Source organism: Telopea speciosissima, chromosome 4 (genome assembly GCF_018873765.1).
Source record: "Telopea speciosissima isolate NSW1024214 ecotype Mountain lineage chromosome 4, Tspe_v1, whole genome shotgun sequence".
Lineage (NCBI taxonomy): Eukaryota > Viridiplantae > Streptophyta > Magnoliopsida > Proteales > Proteaceae > Telopea > Telopea speciosissima.
Genome location: NC_057919.1, coordinates 6,869,464 through 6,893,414, shown reverse-complemented (window position 1 = coordinate 6,893,414; position 23,951 = coordinate 6,869,464). Strand labels below are relative to the sequence as shown.

The window sequence follows — 23,951 nt, the reverse complement described above, 5'->3', positions numbered from 1 at the left end:
CGGGCTGGGCTGTAAACCCGATTCTTAGATTACACACAGGGTCGGGCATTTGTGAAGCTGATGAACTAAGCCCTTGGATCCATGAACAAAACTGATGTTAACTCCACGGATAAAGAGGTTAAATTCGTTTTAAGTTGGAAGGGGTCTTTTAGGGTTGGTTCCAACTTCCAAGATCTGTATTTGGTCACCGTGACCACCGGCATTGGTGAACATGAAGAATATCAACTTCGTCACATTAAAGAGACACAAAATCTAAACAAAATTTAGAAGAGCTGAAGAAGCAAGTATCGAATCTTCCTCTTCCAAAAAGATAGCAGCATATATAATCCAGTCTGTACTCTTCGGTTTGTGTCCACCCAAAAGCATGTCTGTCACCTAGTAATATACACTGGGATATAGTCACAGGGTTGTAAATGGATATTCGAAAATCCGAATTCGAATATTCAGAAAAAAATATATTTGATCTGAATAGATACTTAATTAAAAATAAAAAAATTAAATCATATTTAAGTAATTAATGATCTTGAGGTGTTTTTTATTTTATTTTAAAGATTCAACAGGTTCTAAAATATGAGGAAATGAGAATTATGAGACTAAAAAACTGAGAGACATAGATTGAGAGGAAGGTCTAGGTTACACAAGTCAGAGATGTAAACAGATAGTCAAAAATTCGAATTTGATCCGCATCCGTATCAGGGTAGGAAAGATTTGGATCCGATCACTTCCGGTCCCTATTCGATCGGTTTACATCGCTACATATAGTTTAAGGAATTTTTTTTTTTGAGGTGGGGGGGGGGTGTATAAGAAAGATATATATCACATTTAAACCTTCTCCACCCGTTTATTCTAACCCCTTCTCTCCTGGCCAGGTGAAGCTGAAGAATCAATCCATGACCTTCTAAGACCTGCTACCTATTGACATTAGTTATCTTCGCCGACCTTAAAGGAACTTGATTTTTTATTGAAGAATTCTTTAATTCACACATTTAATCAGGACATTTGCAGGATTTCAATTTCTGGAGGAAAATTCATCCAAATTATATATGATAACACATGTAATAAGGGGAAAAAAAAGAAGAGGAATAGATTACTTATTTTTGTACTGTAGACAAATTTAGTGGATCATAATACCAAATAATGCATCACGAACCTGAAAATACATGGAGAAACTTAAGGAATCGTTGCAATTTAAAATATTGCACTCACTTTTCGGGCCACCTTGGGAGACCTCATACTTGTGCTCAATTGGAAACAAAACAATGGTAGTACCATTTCATTGTTAGAGAAATGAGCAAAACCTCTTTTCTATATATATAATAGATCAAGAAAGAGATACCAACAAGGGGTGTCTTCAAATGACATGCCTAAAAATCAAATATTTTTCCATAAGACATTTTTATTTACCATTCAAACATGTTTTTCAATAGTCATATTTATTGGTAATTTAACTGTCTACAAGGAAAAAACATAATCCTCTAATAAACCTTTTATAAAATAAAACTAATATTTTGAATCAAATATTTTAAAATTATTTAAATTTCAATAGATTGGAAATGACTGAAACTCAAAATGAGTATACATTGATTACTTGATGTTGACCTTGTTTGATCGTTGGCTGCCTCAACCTGTCACGTCCATTCAGAAATCCATGGATCACACAAATATTTAATATGGGCCTGACGTATGGGGTTGGAATTTTGTGAAGAGATAGATCCCAAGATCCTTTGCATACGTGTCAAGTTCGAGATGAAATGGAGCTAAGCTGAAACTCAAAATGTAAATATGAAATCGTTAGGATTCAGGTATAACTCACCATTAAAAGCTAACCATTAAAGAGAGCATGTTCAAAGAGAAGTTGCTTTCGCGTGGAATTGTAACAAACTCCCGTCCATGCAGGGAACACACATGGAAATTGAGATTTTCTTCGAGGTATTTTTTCCATCTGTGGAGGAACAACTTATTAGGGAAAATAAACCCTTTCCTATATGTGTGAATATTAATGAAGATACACAATGATATCCAAATATGCACAAGAACATGAACAAACCAATGTTGGACTACAACTCTATGACCTCCCAACATTTCAAACAACTTAATTAATTAAAGCTGTATCTTATCCATCATCAGCTGGCAGTCTGTTATGTTAAAAATCCTTTAACCAGCGTAGTGTGGCTGGAATGGAACAAGACACTCTGATCGATCGTGGCGGTCTAGGGTTCTACTCGTGCCCCGGCATTCTGAGAACTTCTCAAAGACAGCAGACAGACAAATGACCCAAACAATGGAGTAGAATTGCACTTGGATTACTCTTCGTGAACGATCTACATTGCAAATCAAAAAGGGTGCGTAAATCAAAACAAGAAAACCTTAAGTTCACACCATCATGAAAGCAAAAGAAAACAATGCAAGGAAAGTAAAGATAAGTAAAAACTACAGGTTTGTTGTGTGTTTGATTGATGCCCCTTCTTTACTCCCCCTGCTTATTTATATAGTAAGTATAACCACAAGAAACGGTTTCCTTGATTGTCGGCCATGACTGTGCCATGTTAAGGCGATCAGTCCTTCTCAGTTCAAACTGCAAAGAAACTGCCCACAGTGGTAACTGCCCGCCGCCTTGACCGATGAAACTACTTCTGACCGAAAGTGCCAAGATGCTATCGGTCACCCCGTTTGGCCGGGCTGCCCTGTGGCCGAGGCCCCCTTCCTGACCGTGACAGAGTAGAGCGAAAACTGGGTGTAAACACAGTCATACGAACCTAAAATTTTCCGAGGATGAGATGATGTCCAAATTCCAAAACAAAGAGAATCGGCAGGTGAATTATGAAGGAAATTAGATAGTTTATGCATTAGTTTTTGGCTTTTTGCCGGTAGAGATTCGATTCTCTTGCTTTTGTGGCTGAAGTTTCCACAATCCACATGGTCCAGGATGTTTCGTTTTTTTTTTTGTCTTTCCTTGTTCTCAGTTTTCCTCCTTTACCGTACTTTACTTCTCCCAATTATAAGATGGATCCGAGAGTATGAATCCCTAGTGACCTTAAAATCAATACTGTTGGATCCATCGATCGAATCCATGCAGCACCCAATATTGTACTATCAAAGTTGTGATTGACTTTGATTCTCTCGGTCATGTAATCTTAGAAAGAAAAAGATAAAGCTAATCATAGTATACAGAATCTCTCTTTAACCACGTACTGGTGTAGGCGAATAACCCTCCCCAAGAAGCTTTGTCTTTCCAATCTTAGGGAATGATCATAAGCATGGTTTAAGTTGCAGGATCTAACTAATGACTATTGAGGTAATCCCACTTTGAGTGCGGGTATGTCGGGCCTCCTTAGATAATGGACCCTGCTCCACCCACGAAGACAGAGCCCGGGAAGTAAAGAGGAGTATTGAAGTAATCCCACATCGACTGAGGGTGCTCAGGATTATTAAGAGCCACAAGAGGCCACCCCGCTTTGCACCAATTGGTTTTAAAATGGAAGCATAATAATGACAATTGTAACTGAACCTGGTCTGGAAAAGTCTGGAAAACCCAGGTCCTAGTCCAACCCGCCTTCCCTCTCTAGAACACTCGGCACTTGTAATGGTTTTGCGTGAAGTTTCTGTGTCACATTATATTCTTCGTACGAATTAAATCAAAATCTTTGAACCGTTGAGGAAGTTAAATTTGATCAACTTAAGACTAAACTCAAACAAACCCCAGAATCACAATTTGGCATTAGATTCCAAGTTCCAAAAATGGTTTATTTGATTTATCCCTTACTCAATCCCTACTCCATCCAGCCCCTTAATAAATTGTATTCTACCAGCATATCTACCCAAGTTATTCTGTTGGTCTAACTCAAATATGCAAAGTAGAGATGCTTACAAGCTTGTTAAGAAACCAACCATTACTTCCAACTGATCAAATCCAAAGCACTTCTTGTAAGTTATAAACAAGCCTCTCCACCCTCAATAAGAAGAGCCCAAAGAAGATCTCAGTTAAAAAAAGAAAATAAAAAAAAGAAATCCATGAAGATGGATGAGGAGATCTCTCACTTTAGTCACCCACAACACATTCTGAAGCTCCAATACACAGAAATCCCCTTCAACTGTGATGGGTGCAAGGAAGCCGGCATTGGCCTCAAATACATATGCGAGCAATGCCAATTTGAGTTACACAAGGTATGTGCCATTGCACGTCCGGTCATTACTCAGCCCTTCTACAAGAAATGTGAATTCAAGTTCTATAACCGGCCGCCGGGGATGAGGATATGCGACGCTTGCCGGAACGACGTGCTTGGATTTGTGTACCACTGCAGCAGTTGTGGTTTTGATCTCCATCCATGCTGTGCAAATCTCCCAAGGGTCTTAGATGATGGTGAACACAACTTATATCTGTGTCTCAAACTCTCCAGTTCTTGTCATCATTGTGGTGGTAAAGGTCCTGGTTGGTCATATAGGTCTGAATGCAGGAACTATAACCTTCATGTGTCCTGTGTTAAGGAGTTATGGGTTGAGAGTTGGCAGGCTATGTATCTGAATGTGGATAATAATAAAGTGAGGGAGTTGCAGACCAGAATCCCAAGTCTTGAGGGTAACTTGCAGAGCCATCACAGAGGGAAAGGTGGGAAGTTGAAGAAATGTTGCAAGATTGCTGCTGGTGCTGTTACTGTTATAGTTTCAGCACTTCTTGGAGATCCAACGGCTATAATAGCTGCTGCCATTGGAGCTTGCATATCCAAGTGAAGAACCAAAAAACAGAAAGAAAAGGAAGTTTAATTACAAAGTATGGGTTTGTATTAATCTGCAACTACTTGTTTGGTATGGGCTTATAGCTGCTGCTGTTAGTCTGTAAATTTATAACGGCTTTTATGGTTTTGGGCCTGCTGTGTCTTTCACTATAGGTGTTTAAATGACAATAAATAATATGTTTGTTTGTTTGTTTGTCTTATTTTTGCTTTTTTACTCTTTTTAATTTGTGAGGAACTGTTTTTGAGCTATGGTTACCTTTGGTTTCATAAACATACATTGAAGCTCGCCATATATTTTTGGAATTAAGTTCTGGAAAATTATTGTCACATAAGGTTTTTCCTTAATTCTTTTTTTTTTTTTTGGTTCTTTTGTACAAAATTTTTTAGCGACTTTGGTTGAAATCATTATTAAAAGCTAGACGTTAAAGAGAGTGTGCCACTTAAGTATTTGTAAGTCTTCATATCGAGCTACTCACATTCGATGTGAAATTATCACTATTAAGGTATTCATTAGTGACTAACCACTGGTAGATGGACCCACGAGTCTTGGATATTTATTACCTAAACAGGGCTTTGAATGTATCAAATTTGAATTTTGCTTAATTGTGATAAGATTGTATTCGATCCTGAAATATTCCCATTCAATTCATTTGAAGTTCATAATCCAATTTGCAAGAATATATAATCGTATATGCATTCCAATTTCATAACCAAATCAACTAAAATTAGTCCTACCCGGAAAGAATAATTTGACTTCATTAGCTTTCTTTCACAAGCAGTCCTTTTCTTAAGGGCCTCTTGCCCTTTTTAAAAGTTATTTTGCACTTTCAGGCTTTACAAAATTCCCTCCACTGTGGGTTTGCAGCAAAAGAGTGGGGCAAAAAAAGAAAAAGAAAAATAAAAACAAGGCTCATCTCTACTCTACTTGGTTGATGAAACTTAAGCCCAAGCATCAACTGTTCTGGGCTTATGCTTGTCCAATTATGGAAGTTAAGCCCAACCCAACTAAGGGCAAAGTTTTCAAGTGACTTGGAATATACCTGTGGTTTTGTGAATAGATGAACATGAAGATCACTTGGTCATATGTCTTGTCTTAATCAAAACAGAGCTGGCCAAGTGGCCAAAATAAAAATTTGAAAATCCAATGAAACAATAAAATCTCTATAAAAAGAAATGAACAACTTTACTTCTAGAGAATTCTCCTGTCTGACCGGAAGCCCATCCCATGAGCCCAACTTTAAGTCAAGATTTCCATATCACCAGGCCACATGGCAACACGAACTCTAAGTGTAGAGAAATATCTAGTCTGACTGGAAGCCCACCAGCCCATGAGCCCAGCTAGCACTTTCTCCACTCCATAGAGGACGCTATGGTTGACAGTATGCAAAGGCATGGTTTAATTTTGGTGGTTTTGGGTTACATTAGAGGAGGGATTTTGTGTAAGAGCTCTCTCTCTCAACAGCAACATGAGAAATTAGGCCATATATAGTTGGTTCGCTCCTGTTTCGATCTGGCTGAATCGGTTTTGGTCTATTATTAGGTCAACCCAAAATCAAACCATTAAGGAAGGTTCAGTTTTGGTCTAATTTGGTATGATTTCTTACAGGTTTTTTTGTTAACTTTTTATAATCTGCCAACTATTAGGTTCAGTTCGGTCTGGTTTCAGGTTTACTTGTATATATATAAGGAAATCAGTGGGAAAATTCTGGGTTTTCGGTTTTGTGTCGGATTACTATCAGTCCAATCTCAGTTTTTATTGGGTTTGGTCCGCTTTTTGGTTTTGGTCGGTGTGTTCGATTGATCCAATATAGTTTTAATTTGTAATGGTTGTATGAAACCCGAAACATAACCAATAAATATTTGGTTCAGTTCGATCCAGGTTGAACCGTTGAACCAATCCGTTTACCAATTTGGACTGAACTTTGACACCCTTACCCAGATCCACACGAAACTAGAATTAGTTCAGTGTGAACAGATTCTCAACTTACAAGAAAAAAAAATAAAATTAAATTCATGTCTTTCAAAGATGAATTGAAGTTTATGACCTACTCAAGAAAAAAATGTATAGACGTAGCAAATTTATTTAATTACCATATATTAGGAATCATTTATCATTTTGCAACTTGGGCCAATTGATGTGGAATCAAATCTAGGTACCTTAATTCGCTAGCTAACCTAAGGATTAAATATGGAGAATTGTACAAGAATCCCTAACCAAAATAAAAGAACATATTTACACCAATCAAATTGTGAACGGGGAATCTTCACGAACGTGATTGTATGTGAACGATTCATAGTCGTTCAGATGGAATCCAATCTGTGAGAATATTCTATCTGGACGGTTGTGAGTCGTTCACGTATGCTCACATACTTGAAGATTCACTGGACTCAATCAAATTGATGAACTTTGAATTTGGCGAAATAAAATAAATAAAATAAAATTGGAAAGTATGATTAGGGCAAAACAACTTACCAAAATATATGCATAAAAATTAGAATAGTCCTCAATACAACATGATCATGAACTACATCACAATTAATTTACAAAGAAATCCACAACAATCAACCCTTTACACATATCTTTCATAGTCTATAATAACTCTCTCTCTCTCTGTTTCTTGGGTTTTGGGAATGGTGGAAGGAGGGAGAGGTTTACAAGACCTTACATCCATTTGTTTTTTGGGTATGTGGGTTTATGGGAGCAAATAATATGAAATTGGCAATTTTTATGTTGTTATTCCTCTTCTGTTGGAGCTTCTTTAGCCACAACAGTATCAAATATAGCTTGTCCAACTCCTTCTCCAACACCTTCAAGAAGTCCTCCAATAAACCCTAACATCACATGAGATGCAACACCGACCGCTCGCCCAAACTTACTAGGCTTTTCAGGGGCCTTGATGCCTTGGGCATAAAGTCCATTAACTATGTTTTTAGCACAAACTGCATGAAGGTTATATGAACAAAGCCTACAACCATAAACCCATCCAGACTTCTTCCTCTTACACTCATCACAATTCAAATCTGAATCTCCACTTGCTGAAATCGTCGATGATAACACTTTTAGAGTGTGGGAATGCACTGGAAAGTTCATTTCCCAGGAAAGCTGAGCACAGCATGGATGCATCACGAAGTTACAAGTACTACAACGGAAAGCATATCCTTTCGTGGCCCTGGCACACACATCGCAGTTCCCACGCAAATACCCACCTGAAAATTATTAATCAAAGTCAAGAAAACTGAGGAGGAGGAGGAGGACATGGGGATGATTTGGTTAAATATTATTATTTCAAAAATAAGAGAACTCACCAGGTTTGGTATGGAAGACGAGAGGGTGTTGGGTGTGAAGAGAGTGGTTCTTCACAGATGGAGGAGCCAAGGCACAGAACTCATGCATCTCAAAATCACAGTTTAGACATTTGAAGCGTTTGCCTGCGCCGTATTCTTTGCAACCCATGCAAGTGAAGAGATAAGGGTGGTTGAATTGGACTAAGGGATGTTGAGGGTGACTGAAATGGAGGATCTCTTTCTCCTCACCAAGTATTGGAGGGGGATAGCTTCTGATTTCCATCGAAGAAGATCTGTAGTTAGTCATGGTGATCCAAAAGAAATGTTCTTCAAACTTTCCTTAGACTTTTAAGACTGTTTAGACCTGAATGAAGGGTGGAAGCATGGAGAATATTTATGCTGGAAAGTTAGAATACAAAGCAATAGGTTACTACTTCTCCTTGGTAGCTAGAGGAAACCACCTATATATATATATATATATATACGGATTACTGAGCGCTCACAACTGTTCAGTACTCTCACCGCCCGCCATCACTCCAAGACGGGAAGATATGAGGGCGGCCAAATAACTTACTCGTATGACACGTGTTTTTTTGTTTTTATAAATGTCCTTCAATGTGTTATAAGAGGTGTATAATAACAAAAAAAAAAAAAAAAAAAAGAGAAGCCAACTCGTTATTTCAAATAAGAGGTCTTTTACCAAAATAATAATAATAATAATAAGAAGAAATCATGAGTTCAAGCCATCTTGGGGTTATTCTCTTCCCTTAAATTCCACACCCCTATTATATAAATTTATTTTTTAAAAAAAAAACAGAAAAAACAAAAAGAAAACATGTCTTCGCTTAACCATACGCAAAGTCAACTCAGATTCTCAAGCCATGTTGCTGGGTGCACCAACCATCATCTATGGGCTGTGGCCCAGTTAGTGTATGTTATTGGTTCATCTTACAAGGTCAGCCATCCGATTGCAAACTCATCAATAGTTGTATTTCTCTGCCCATATTTGCAAATAGTCGAACTTACCCTCCACTACAACATGATATCCTCCCAAGTCCCAACGCCATTCGAAGGCCTTGGCCTTGTTCAAGAGGAAATTAAGTAATAAGATGTTGAAAGAGAGTGGAGGTGACAATAGACCATGGTTTTAGTGCATAATATCGGTCAATTGCAAAATCGATACGATACTGATATGGTATCGATATGGATCAGTCATATTAGACAAAAATTACCCCTAATTTTTCTTTAAAAAATCGATTTTTTTAACTGTTTTACCTTTTGTCTATGTCATTTCATCGATAAAGTATCAATACAATATTAAGATCGATGACTAGCAAAACCGATACATATCACCGGAAGATATGATACTGATACCTCAAACCAACCATGAAATGAACCCTTCTCGAAAACCAATGGATAATGTATTTTTTGGGGGGGATAAAGATGGACAATGGTATTATTATCATAGGGATTTTCTCGCGCGGTACTGGAGTATCTCACTTTATCTTTATCTTGTTTTTTGGGGTTAAGGTATGAAAGAGGTCCAAAACCTTAGCAGCCTATTGGGTAAGGTTGTTCTATGAACTCCGGGAATAAAATTTTCTAATTCATTGGTTTCTTCGAAGGGTCTGCATGGCTGGCCCAATGCACCACTGTGAGTGGATCCCATCACATCTCTGGATTCTTCTTGATGGAATGGGATGGGAAACTTTAGGGTGAAGTACATTGTGCTCAGGGAAGAAAATTTGAGACCATGCCATAACGTGAAAATCTCGATCTACTGCTTTTTTCAAGAAAGTCTTCGCTGCTTTTCCACGAAAGTCTCAAAATGCTTTCCTTTTGCTTTTGGATGAGAGGAAAATGTCTCACCCTCGAAGATTTTTTGGCTACCCTTCTCCTTCCAAATTGTAATAATGTCCTTTCTATCACCACTCATCGGAGGAGGAGAGAGAGAGAGAGAGAGAGAGAGAGAGAGAGAGAGAGAGAGAGTCATGGTCTTATGGAGTGTCTCTGGTTTGGGGAACAAATTCATATTAAGAAGAAGGATAAAATCGTGATTTCAGAGGATAGTTTTGTTCATTGTCTCACGTTCGGAATCTAGCTACCATGGAAGTGTTCTTTATTCGATTCAAAGTTAACACAACATAGATAAAAAAAATTTCGCAGCCTTTTCTTTATCTCTTTTTTTCTGAACTTTTTTCCATTCACGGAAGGTGTCAAGGTTGGTTCGTCTTGTTATCCTCCAATCATGAACAGAGCTGTCAAAGAACAATGCAAACATTTCAATTTTCTTTCCCCTTTTCCCTCTCTGTGAGTTGTCGAGCTTCTTTAATAAGATGCCTTAGAGAATCACTTGACTTAAGGCTCAATTATTCACCATTATTGTACGCAATTCATAACTAAAATTTCTGTTAATTGAGTTCTTGTTACTTACTTGTAGGTACACCAAAAATAGATCACAAACGAAAACCGGGATCAGAGACATCTAAGAGTATTAATTAAACAGTTCGATTTAGAATGTAGTAGAGATCGAAATCGAACTATTTATTAAATAGTTTTAATTTTTCAGTTTATCAATCTTACATTTGACTTTATCCTATTTAGGAGAGCAACTCTTCAGGAATTGTAGGTGTTCTGGACGCTCTCAACATTTCTAAAACAAGAGCCCATTTAAATCCTAATCTCCTTTCCTCTACTAAGAAACTTATGTATGAAAAAGGTTTCAAATTTCTTCTCCTCTAAGGAATGATGTTTATGTGGGTGTTCCACTTCTTGATAGAAGAAAAAACAAGAATAAGACTAGGGGCCAACAAGAAAAGTCAAAATCTTGTTGTAAGGAACTTTGGTTCCAATAAGATTCTTTCTTTAATAAATATATCTTTAGTTAAATTTAGTAATAATTTGATTTTAATGTTAATTAGACCATTTCGTATTTTTGAACGAACTATTTTTATCAACTTAGAATGTAAAATCTACTTAAAATACATTCCAAGAATGCATACCAAACACAACCTTGATTTCACTTCGTGTTCTTTTTATCTTCTTTGCAATCAAATAATGCCTACAGATATGGTCCGCCCGAAATCTCCCACCAAATGCTCCAAGAAACAGCCTTTACACTCTCCTTGCCAAAACCCAATTTTTTCTTTTTTTTGGGGGTCAGACCCAAAACCCAATTAAAAATATAGTAGTCCACTAATCCACACAACAATTAAAATGCACCAAGCACCAGCCTTTGGCCATGACAAAAAAGTAAGCAGTCCCAGTAAGTAGTAGTCCCTTTTCATCAAAGGACCATGGCCGGCCAAAACAGATCTCCAATCGTCTCACAGAGTAGATCCACAATCCTTTCCCCCCCCCCCCTGAGATAGTGTCGGTTTTGGAAACAGATGGGCTATATTAGTCGACTCAAATCGGTATCATCCATCCATGCGGCTCACTCCCATTCTCATACATTCTCATACGAGAATGGGATCCTGCCTTGTACAAACTAAAAATTAACTTCACCTTGATGGACTTGGCTTTGGTTTCACCCAGTACATGCTTAAAATCGATTCAATTTAATTGAAATCAGACCGAACTATTCAACTGACACCTCTAGTTTTAAATATAGGACTAGAATCGGTGGAATCAGCTCATTAATTCAACTTGGAATCGACCAGCTCCAATTTTGATTATTCCTCTATCTACATATCCCGAGTTCTCACCGAACTAGACTATGTCCGACTGAGTTGACCAATTTTGGAATAATTCCAAACCGATTCAAATTGAAATTGATATATAGAGATGATGTTGCTGTGTAAAACAGTGTGACCCTCATTATATATCTAGATGGCTGACTGAAGAGAATCAGAAATTCTGGTTTTTTGGCTTTCACGTAGTTACTTACTTACCACAAATGCTTTTGGTGTCAACTGAGTCAACAAAAACTCTCCGATTTTTATTATCCCCATACTCTTTCCTAAAGATTGACCAAACGAGTTACGAACTTTAGGTCATAATCAGAAAGGTCCCAAATGTAAATTTAGGCTTAAAATTTGATTTTAGTGGAGGTTAGAAATTATAATGAAACTAGGTTTGGGGGTTGGGGGTAAAAGTGGGCAGGCCTGGGCCTGGGCCTGAGCCTGAGATGGGAAATAGATACTTTTTAAATCAAGGAACCTGAGGGTCATATATATATATCAAAGAGATGGTCTATATCAGCCACAAACCATATTTCAGACACAAATTAAACCATATACCCTCCCATGTATAAATTTCCATATCCTTGGTGTTTTCAATTGTCTATTTATTTTTAGAAGAAGCTTTTTATTTTTATTATTATTATTATTATTATTTTTATGAATCTTCAGAGCTTTATTTCTCCACTTAAACTTGATATGTAGTAGTACATGCCTTATAGGTCTTTTTTTTTTTTTTTTGGTCGATAGGTCTATCACTTAATCTATTATAAGGGAAGCAGTTTTCTGTCCGGGAGTGTGGCATATGCTAGCACTCCCATGTGTCTTTTTCTCTCCTCCTCAAAACAAGGAGCAGAGATGTCTTTTCATATGGGGAGGAGAGAGATAGACTCATGGAAATGTTGGCGTAGACCATACTCCAACAGAGTTTTTTTTCCTCTATTATAAATAGTAGTTTGGGGAAGGAGGGGATTAACATTTGAGTCAAAATTTGACTCACAATAATAACTTTCTTAATCAGGTATTATTAACCTACTAATTTCATGGTAATGCATATATATCTTGTTGAACGGTTTTAAAAGAAAAGAAAACTTGAACAGTAGACTGCAGCCCAGACTTTTCCTCAAATTGCAGGTGAGTTAAGTTGCCTTACCTTCATTCCGCTATTGAGTTATGAAGAATTTATTGCATTTCTAGAGTGATTAAATTTCTCCTTAATCTCTTCTTCTATGTTCCATAGTTAGTAAGTTCGCATATTAATTGTCGTACCTGACTGTAAAATTCAAACTCTCGATTCTTACCATAGTCTATGGGGTAGCTTAATTCCGCACGTAACTTTTAAAAGCAGTCGTATTAATCGCCGTATTAATTGTTGTATTAATACATATTTATGTACTTTAATTTAATTAAACAAAATACAAAACTGAAACCTAAACCTAAATGTCGTATTAATTGTATATTAATCACCATATTAAATATTGTATTAGTTGATTAAACTTAATTAATATTAGATGTAGAGATCCAAAAGAATGGAAAATGATTTTAAATTGGAAAACCATATTAATTTTAAATGTTCATGTATGCATGAGAAGATTAGAATTTAGTTACAAAAAAATCAGTTTTCTCCTTGATTTTTATTAGGATAAACCTGTATTTTAGCTCCTGTACTATTTCAAAGCAACCATATTAAAACACTTACCAATTAATTGTCTTATGCGTTTTATTACACTAGATTTTTTAAAACAAACTATTGCCTTGTGGGTCGATTAATTGTCGTACGTATCCGTTCTCGTATTATTGTCGTATCCGAACTTACTAACTATGGGTACTATCGAGTGACGTTCTTTCTCCCTAAATATATCTGGGGAAATGGTTTTTGTGGGGCCCTTGGACCTAGACACAAAGGGGGCGAATGACTTCCCGGCCCCACATGAAAGGCAAAAATGCTTACCCCGACGACGTTTTCGCGTGAACTTCCATGCCCCCCCCCCCCCCACACACACACACACACACACACACACATATATATATATATATATATATATCTCTAAGGGAACTCTTCAATTATTCCAAGCGTATTATGATAATGTTATGTTATATACTTGTAGATGATGTGGTAAATTACTCAAACATTGAGCTTCTGGTTTTTTTTAAAATACAATGAACCATATCTAAGACTTTGAATTGAATGTGTGGTAGGAAAATGTAAGGTTAGACCCGGTGATATGAGTCATATATAGTTCCAGCCTCCCTCGCTCCAATTTTCTCACAAGGAACCTGCGTTTGGATTTCCATGTTTTTATAGAAATGAAACGCGTTGAACTTGAACTTGAACTTGGAAATTTGTTTTATTTTTTTCTTTCTCGTTTTCTTTGAATTTGAATTAAAATTTTGAAATGTACGAACCATAGAAGTTGGAGAGGGGGGGGGGGTTGAAGAAGGAAATATTGCAGGAGTTTCATCTTATAAGTCAATTCCATTAATTCGTACTATTCAGCCAGCTTATCAGCTGCCTGGCTGGCGCAATTGGCCATCACTTGGTCATAGGGTCACTTCACCTGTGAAAAATTTAGGGAAAATTATATTTACTTTTGGGTTTTTATTTACAAAACTGTCCACTCTATGTTTGAGTTAATAAAAATAGACAAAAATAAGTTTAGTTTTACAAAACAGAGAATGGTGGTGCCTGGGCGAGAACGCAATGATAGGGGTAAAAATGTCTAAAAAAATAAGTGTGGGAAGGAGAGACATTATTTTGTTCAATTATGTAAACCTTAACTTGTTTTTATCTACTTTTATTAACTCAAACATAGGGTGGACACTTTTGTAAATGAAAACCCAAAAGTAACTAATCATGTAATTTTCTCTATTTTTTTCTTCTTTTTGGCTGACCGTACATCCATTTCTTTTTCTCATATAAAAGAAAGGGAAAAATTTTCTCACGAATGCAATTTTCTTCTCATATAGATTTTTTTATTTAATCATTTCTCTATCATGTTGGGCCCCATTTTTAATAGAATATGTGAGCCCAATGTAAATAATTCCTTTTGCAAGACAATCATTGATGTGGCATGTAGATCAGTTCCCACACTAGCAACATGGGAAGTCCTCTCCCTTAATGGACTAAATATAATAGAGAAACATGGTCATATGGAGTAATCTATCAAAAAAAACGCAACTCAACTGAAAGAGAACCCATTTAACTGTTGCAGAAAAGAGTTCATTCTCATAAAATTCTCAGACTGTGAAAGCTAGCTAACAATTTAATGTGTAGTGGCACAAGGCACGATTGTGTTTGAAACCTACAAAGGAATATAAAAGTTCCTCGACCAAATAATGACTGAGTTGGAAACACTCGAATCAAACGATTTTTCCTTCTCTGAATTTTGGGCTATGCCGTACAACTTGACTTTTCTTTTATTTGACTAATAATATAACCCACCGAAAGCCGTCCATCTTCTATTTGGATTTTTGCATGAACCGAAGACTCAGATCCAATATAATGCAAGTCTGTAACTAAAGAGTCAATGATCAGATCCATTAATATGTGCAGACTATAAAAACGCACAAGTATTTGGGCGCAGGTAATCTAATTCGAATCATTGGAATTAACCATAACCCTAGAAATTGAAATATAAAAGAAGAACCAAATAGTTTTCATTGATTCTAATTCGAATCAGTCGGAAATATATTTAGTTAAAACACTTTTTAAATGTCATTTTTTTTAAAAATCATTTTCTGAATTGATCGGTAAACAAGTGCCAAAAAAAAAAAAAACATAGGTTTTCAAACTCATATAAAATACGTTTTCCATTTTTTAGTGTGGGGAAAATTGAATTTATTAGAAAATCTATTTTTTATTTCTAAACAATTAATTTAATATTTAACTAACAATATGGGTTGGGTTCACAATTTATATGTGTATATTTTTGTTTTTTGATCCAATATTTTTCAAATCTATATGTTTCGTTTTTGTATTTATATTTAACCATATTTTTAATCGGGTATAAGGACTAAGTTTTCTTCCATCCACGGAGAATGAGAATCTATTTGTTGTGGTTGTGGGATGGGCTGCAGAATGCAATGAGGAGGGTATTTTTGGACCATATTAAAACTTGATGATGGGGCAGTGAACCGTCTTCTACAGGTGGAAGAAAACTTTTTCAAAGTATTAATTACAAAACATGTAAGTTTACAAGACAAATTGGTATAAAAATATAAAATATATTCATTTTATAATTATTTTTTAGGATTATTTTTTATTATTTTTTTTTAATAAAGAGAAAAAGTCTAGGTACGACACCGTCAAGCGTATGGAAATGACCCCTTCCCTCTTCATCCTACATTTCCACCTTCCCCATTAGACACAACTGCTTAATTTACCTAGAGTTGGTGGTTTCTCTAACCTTCTCCTTTAATTTGTAATCTAAATAATTTTTCTAATTTAATCATCCCAAATTTTCAATCAAATTTCCTTATGAAATAAAGAAAAAGGGTTTTGACATTTTTTGTAAGGAAGATTAGCCCATACGTATGTGTAGGCCAATAAAAGCACACGCATTGGGATAATAGGAATGAGATTTTCACCTTTGAAAATTTTTCTTAAATTTTTTTTTCTAATCAAATTCTGAACCTTTTTAAATATGATCGAAGAGATGAAAGTTTTTTTCCTATTTTTATTTTAAAACTAGAATAGTCAGAGTCGGTTGACTAATTCCACCAATTGGGAATCAATTTCTGAAACCCAGGTGGAAAAAATTGGCAAATGTGTGACAAATCAAACCTTCCCTCCCTGGAGAAAACATATAAAACAGGGAAAGTTAGGATGAGTAATGTAAAATATAAGTTAATGCTTTCCTAGCCTCGCCCTCCCTCGACTCCTCTCCACTCTCTCCCTACTTCGTCTATCAAAAGATCCATAAGGAGACGACACCTTTTTGGTCCTCCTGCTTATTCCGATTGTTTTTCCGGCAGCCCAATGAGTATGGTTACCACAGCGAACTTTGTTTCCGCCGTCGTTGTGTTTGTTCTTCTGTTATTAGTTCTATCCCCGGCCACATCTTCAGCGAAAAAGCCCCAAAACTACTATAATTTCAGCGGCTTCAGTCCAGCCCAGAACCTTGGCGAGTTCGATTTTTCAGGCGATGCATCCATCAATAGAGAAGCCCTTCAGTTAACACCTGACACTACCAACAAGGTCTACGAACTCTTAAACAAGTCCGGGCGCGTCATGCTTCCCGAACCCTTCAAGCTCTGGGAAGAATCTTCTTCCTCATCAACTTCACCACAGAACAAGAGCAGCAGAAACTCATCAACGGACTCGGATATTGTCGCCTCCTTCAATTCCACCTTCGTAATAAACATTTACAAACTTGACAAGGAGTCCGTCGGCGAAGGCTTCGCTTTCCTCATCGCCCCAGATCTTGATATCCCGTCGGCCAGCTTCGGCCAGTGGTTGGGACTCACGAATGCCACCCTCGATGGGAACTCATCCAACAAGATCGTCGCCATTGAGCTCGACACCTTAAAGCAAGACTTCGACCCAGATGGGAACCATATGGGTCTCAACATCCACAGCGTCAATTCCATCAAGGCGGTGTCGCTCTCCGATTTTGGGATCGAGATTGCGCCAGACGAACCGACGAACTACTCCGTGTGGGTTCAATACGACGGAAGGGCAAAATTGATGGAGGTTTTCATGGTCAGTGAGGGTTCGGAGAAGCCCCGCAAGCCGTTTCTAAGTGAGAAGATAAACCTCAAGGATTATGTGAACCAATACTCTTACATGGGGTTCTCAGCATCGACAGGTAATCTGGCGCAGTTGAACTGCGTGCTCAGGTGGGAGCTATCTGTGGAGGCTCTGCCGGAAAAGAGGGATCTGAACTTGGTGAAGATGGTGGCTGGGGTGGTAGGTTTGGCATTGTTTGGGATTGGTGTTGTGGGGATGGTTTACTACTTTAACAAGAGGAGGGTTGTGAACAACCCCAACATTTTGGGGGCGCTGAAGAGTTTACCAGGGATGCCCAGGGAGTTTAGATTTGGGGATCTGAAGAAAGCTACCAACAATTTCGACGAGAAGATGAAGCTTGGGCAGGGTGGATTCGGGGTAGTCTACAAGGGGGTTCTCCCGGAGGAGAACATTGAAGTCGCGGTGAAGAAGTTCTCCAGGGATAACATGAAGGGGATCGATGACTTTCTCGCTGAGCTTACCATCATCAATCGTCTCCGGCACAAACATCTAGTCCGACTACTTGGTAAGTGTGCAGGAAATTGTTCCATTTTTTAATTTCATTTGTTTTTAAAGCTGAATCCTCAACGTGGTAATTTAATTATGGGAGAGGATTGGGCATGCCTTCATCTTTGGATAAGTTATTGGTATTTCTGCGATTAGGGATCCTCTGCTACCACCTGTCCGTGCGGCCAGTCTACTGCCTCATGTAGGCAGAGGCAAAATGACTGTCCTACACATTGCCTCAGCACTCTGCCTGTGTGAGGCTCCATGTCATCTATTGACCGCATGGGCAGGCAACAATAGAGTATCCAAATTATTATAGGGTTTGACACAATAAAGTAAGGGGGTCTCTTCCAAAAGGGTTGGTATTCTGTGAGAATGGCCCTCAAGTGTAATCCAATCGTCCACTCAACACTTAGGAGGAGAAAAATGCCATTACGTATGTTTTAGTTGGAATCGTAAGTGTGCCCACACTCGAAGGTGCACCACACTTGAGAGGATAAATTTCCTATGAGTCTAGCCTTACATGTGCATGGAGCCAATGAAATCACGCCTGTTGGCATCATAAAGGCAGCATTTCTGCCTTTCATGAAGAGTGGGATAATTTGGCGCGCTTCTGTGTCTAGTCATGTTAGGCACAATTCTCCCCGCAAAGAATTTTATTCCTTATTTAAATCTCTCATTATATTTTCACAGTCCTTATAGAGTTATAGGTTTCATTGTCTTTGCTTGGATTCATATTTTCATTTTAATCAGTTCATTAATGATGATGTGAGTCATCCTTATAGAGTTATAGGTTTCATTGTCTTTACTTGGATTCATATTTTCATGTCAATCAGTTCATTAATGATGATGTGAGTCATGTGACACTAGGATTGGATTCAGATAATCATTATTCATTCCCTCGGTCCAACCAGAGGACCAGATGAAATGTATGAAGAGAACGTCTTCATCACGGGTGGAAAGAAAATGAATCCTATTTCTCATTCTTTCATGAAAAATTAGAGAGATTTTACTTATGGGACCTAAACCAGCTTGTCAATAAAATACGTGGGCCTAATAAATCTAATACTATGTCGAAATATTCATTTTAAAAAAATTAAATCATTAGAGAGAGAGAGAGAAGAGACCCAATTAATATATAAAAGCGTTCAAAGTCCCACATTTTTTCTAGGTAGGGTTGTTTTGTGACAGTAATGATCCTGCTTTTACAATTTCTTATACCCTCGTTTGGAAAATCATTCTCTTCTTGCAGATGTTAGATTTTTTTTTTTTTTTTTTGGTTGAAACTAGCAGATGTTAGGTTGAAGCATGGTATCAAGTGTTGATATGATATGGACTAACATAACTGATAGGATACGGAATCAACCATGATGATATGATATAAAGGTAATATAAAAAATATTTATGGGAAAAAGATCTCTACTTGGTGGTGTTTTCTACGCCCTCTCACAGGACACTGTGAAATGATGCCTCTACCCCCTAGACAGACACATAGATGTGCTCACCCATCGGCCCAAATACTTGTGTAGAGACCATGCAACTAAGTAGAGATCTATTGCCCAATATTTATAATCAAAATTGATACGGGTTGATGTGGGATGATACAATTCAATGCGGTCATAAAGTCAATTCACATGCCTCCTAATATCCAAAAAGTTCTTGTTTTTGAAATAAATTTGCTTACTAATTTTTTGGGGTCAAAACTTATGTGAATCCCATCCATAGTGAAAAAATATCATAGGAAAAGTGATTAAACTGGCAAAATATGCATTACAACTCGTCAAAGTGGAGATTTAATTTCAAAGTCAAGTCGCATGTTTAAGTATGTTTAAATTTTTTTTTTATTGCTTGAATCTTGTTTTTATTCTTATTTGTTCTGGTCAATTATCATATTTATGTTGAAAAACTAACTTATATTCAGATCATCGTATTTATTTGTGATCTATAATTATGTTATATGGTTAATGGGGCTTACTCTAGTGTATGTGCGTTAGATTGAGCCAATCAAGTATGAGATAGATTAAAATACTTGATTTAACTGCTTTTCATCAACTCTAGAACTTTTGATGTATCGATCAAGTACCTACTTAATTAAATGTATATATCACTAAGTACTTATTATAAGTAGAGATGCATACTACTTCCGGTTTGTTTATTATGTTATGAGTAGAGTAATAGCGTGGTTAACATACATATAAATATTTGATATATGCTATTTAATACTTGATAGTATGTGGAGCTTGCATATCACTTACAATATTGGACCTTTAATTATTAGCAAGTTTGATATTACATTTTTCAATTAATATTTGAATCGCATAGATGCCGTGAATAAAAAGGATAAGTTGACATTGGTTAGATATTATTATTTATTGTTTATTTATTTATAGTACTTAATGCTTAAAACACTTATTTTAGATGTATCATAAGCATATCAATGCATATCAAATCATATTTAGCTCTCTTTGATACGTCTCAATAATATTATTAAACCAACTTTTTAATATGCTGTGCGATACCGACAATTGCCACCGTGGTTTGAAGAATTTTCTTTTAATTATAAGAAATCCAGAAAATGGTAACCTACAACTACTCACACCATTTCTGAACACCCCATTGAAATAGATTTTTTAAAAACAAAAAAAATATTCCAATGGTACACGTTTTTTCCTAAGTAGGATAAGACCTGCATGGAAAACGTTGGATTTGAATTTTGTGACCTGCAAATTAGTGTAATCCATAGTAGATATCTATCAATTTCATTGCAAATTAGTCTTTCTTATATTGCACATGGTTTTGTCAGTCATGTCCATTCATCCTGATCCCTGCAGCATCATGGATATTTGTCATGTATCCAGCTGTATTGTTAGCTGTGTCGATAATTTTTTCTATGGGCTTGCCCATATCTTTGTTGATGTTTTCAACGGTTCTGAAACCCAAGCCACAGTTCTTTTCGGCACGTGTGGAGACCCCTTTATTGGTACGGTCTGTGCATGTGTTTAAAACTAGCTGTGTTTACAGTCTGTTTACAAGGAAAGTGGTTGTGAACCAACCTCTAACCTGGATGATTCTGTCAATGGCATGTGAGACTAAGTCAATTTCCATTCCTTGATTTTGAATATTGTATATCGAAACCTCGCGTTTATCATGTTTCCTATTTGTGTTATGTACTATGTTTTTCTTTGTTTGATGCTGGGCACTCATGAATGAATAGCCTTGTTTGCAACCAAAACAAGAAAAAAAAGAAAAACAAAAAATCTTTCTTACATGTGTTTGATGAAATTCAGAATTCACACAGGTTGGTGCCATAAGAATAGCTTGCTTCTGCTGGTGTATGATTACATGCCAAATGGCAGCCTAGACAGCCATCTATTCGGTGGGCCCGAGAAGACATTGAGCTGGGAGCGTCGATACAACATCATAGCCGGTGTAGCTTCGGCCCTACACTACCTGCACGATGAGTACGATCAGAGAGTAGTCCACAGGGACCTCAAGGCCAGCAACGTCATGCTCGACTCCAGCTTCAATGCCCGCTTGGGAGACTTCGGCCTTGCCAGGGCCCTTGACAACGAAAAGACCTCCTACGCCGAGTTGGAGGGCGTTCCAGGCACAATGGGCTATGTGGCACCCGAGTGTTTCCACATGGGCAAGGCTACCACCGAGTCCGACGTTTTCGGATTCGGCGCCGTCGTCCTGGAGGTGGTCTGTGGTAAGCGTCCCTCGATGAACATCGCTGGTTTCCATTTCTTGGTAGACTGGGTCTGGACTCTCTACCGTGAGGGTCGTATTCTCCATGCTATCGACGAGAGGCTTGTGGATAACTACGACGCACAGCAAGCCGAGCGTCTATTGCTCCTGGGCCTCGCCTGTTCCCATCCTATTGCTGCCCAGAGACCCAAAACTCCGATCATCGTTCAGATCATCTCAGGATCCGTGCCACCACCCGATACGCCGTACATCAAACCTGCCTTTGTATGGCCGGCGACGGGTTTCAGTGTTGATATGGAAAGTTTGATCACCGATAAGTCTGACAATACTTGTTCTTCTGATGATGGGTCCCAGAAGTCGGAGTGGACCCTACACTGCGAGACACGGGAGAACTATGTGAGGTATAGTGACATCTCCTTGGCTTGAGGATCATCACATATCAAGAATTCAAAGATATTCTTAGGCTAGCATTTGTGTAATTTGCAAAGCTTCTATGGGTTATTACCAAGAATTTTATTTTTTTTTGTTGGGGGGGGGGGGGGTGGTAGGGGGTAGGGGGTGGGGGAGGGATTGGGAAAATTATTAGTTTTCTTCTTCTTCATTATTCACTTTTATTTGAAAATACCTAATTTAGTGGGGGAGGGTATTGGTTTTAGAATTTCTTATCTTTTTTGTGCTTTATTTGTTGTATATCACTTATTTCAAGTTATCTAATAATTTTTTTTTTGGGAAGATTATAAGATTAGGCACTTTTGAGTTTTTCTTTTCAAAACTGTCTAGTGTATATTTCACTTAACAAAATTAGATTGTTTTGAGTTTGAGTTTACAAAAGGCAAAACAGTGTTCCTACCTTATTGAAAGACCTTTTTGACAGTTTTACCCCCCAACTCCCAGACCAGACGCTCCTATCCCCCCCTTCTTCTTCTTCCTCCTACCACCCACCCGCCACACCCCTGCGACTACAGGATAAACATCTGTTCTACTTCTGCAAACCCACTCAATCCCCTGCAATCCCTCGTCCGCCACCTCCGTTCTTCCTCCCTCCTGCGGTACCCTCTGTTATTCTCGGGACGGAACATGTATGCAAAGCAGGTGGAGGCGTTTCATCACAAAATCACCTCCCATGGTTCTTAACTGTATCACTTCAGTTTAAGCCTCCAGCAGTATATTCCATCACCAGTCAATTGCTAACCTCTCTTTAGTCCAACACATTTGTGGCAATCAATAAAAGTTTACTTTCTTCGATGCCGGAATCCAGATCTCCTTTCTCAATACAAGATAAAGAAAGGCACCATGAGTAACTAAGAAACGTCCACCATCAACCGATGCTTCAAATCTTAGCGGACAAAAAACCTCAATGTTGCTTCATCTCCATTAACCTGATCAATGGATCTTGTCATCCTCCTTTTTCTTTTTCTTTTTCTTTTATCTAAGACAATGTACAGGAAGAGTGCCAGAGCAACCATGGCCATGGTTGGAATGGTGAGCCCAGATCAATTTCCTTGACGAGTCCAGCCATGCGGAGGTATTACTGATGGGCTCTTCATTTTCTTCATGATTATTCTCTTTTCTTTTTAAAATGGAAAACTAAGAACAAATGATGACCAAATTCGTTGGAAGCTCTGTGGGTATTTATATATATATATATTTCTAATGGGATTGGAAAGGCCAACTCTCTTAGATAGGGGAGAAAATACAAATACAAATACAAATGGAGTTGTTTTACGCAGCAATAGAGCACAGAGCACAGCAAACCAAAGCCAGAGCGAGGAAGAATAGGAGATCTTCTTTGTACCAGTTAATCACACACAAGCGGGGAGAGAGAGAGAGAGGGTGGGCGGGAGGAGAAATAGGGGTTGGGCGGGGTTGCAAGAAGAAGGAAGAAGCAGGGGGTAGGGATTGGTTGGGTGGCAGCAAGAACAAGAAGAAGGGGGTAGGGGTGGGGGCGCAGGGGCATGACAGGTGGGTGGCAAGAGGAAGAAAAAGAAGAAGAAGAAGGGGATATGAGCAGCTGGTCTCGTCGGACCGTGATTGGGGAAGGGGAGTTGGGGAGTAAATCTGTCATAAAGGTCTTTCAATGAGGTAGGGAGGAACACTGTTTTGCGTAAACTCAAACTCAAAACAGTTTAATTTTGTTAAGTGAAATATACACTAGACACTTTTGTAAAGATAAACTCAAAAGTGCCTAATCCTGTAATTTTCCCTATTCTTGATGAAAAATGTCATTTGATTACTTTTGAGCTTGTTGTAAATTAAATAACCAATATATATATATATATATATCCTTTCTTCATTAGTTAGAGAACCAAA

General features: G+C 37.7%; 3 protein-coding genes across 3 annotated transcripts; 2 read left to right on the top strand and 1 right to left on the bottom strand.

Moving 5' to 3' along the window:
• The first annotated feature begins 3,992 nt into the window (after positions 1-3,992).
• LOC122660017 lies at positions 3,993-4,756 on the top strand. Its single transcript, XM_043855192.1, has one exon. The coding sequence runs from the start codon at positions 4,012-4,014 to the stop codon at positions 4,726-4,728; it is 717 nt and encodes a 238-aa protein (XP_043711127.1). The 5' UTR covers positions 3,993-4,011; the 3' UTR covers positions 4,729-4,756.
• Positions 4,757-7,467: 2,711 nt separating this feature from the next.
• Positions 7,468-8,187, bottom strand: LOC122658225. The gene is made up of 2 exons (XM_043853139.1): positions 8,040-8,187; positions 7,468-7,940 (listed from the first exon to the last, which is right to left on the bottom strand). Exons 1-2 carry the CDS (start codon positions 8,185-8,187, stop codon positions 7,468-7,470), a joined length of 621 nt encoding a protein of 206 aa, XP_043709074.1.
• Positions 8,188-16,639: 8,452 nt separating this feature from the next.
• Positions 16,640-22,067, top strand: LOC122658224 (probable L-type lectin-domain containing receptor kinase S.5). The gene is made up of 2 exons (XM_043853138.1): positions 16,640-17,952; positions 21,232-22,067. The coding sequence occupies exons 1-2, from the start codon at positions 16,677-16,679 to the stop codon at positions 22,065-22,067; spliced, it is 2,112 nt and encodes a 703-aa protein (XP_043709073.1). The 5' UTR covers positions 16,640-16,676.
• Positions 22,068-23,951: the final 1,884 nt, after the last annotated feature.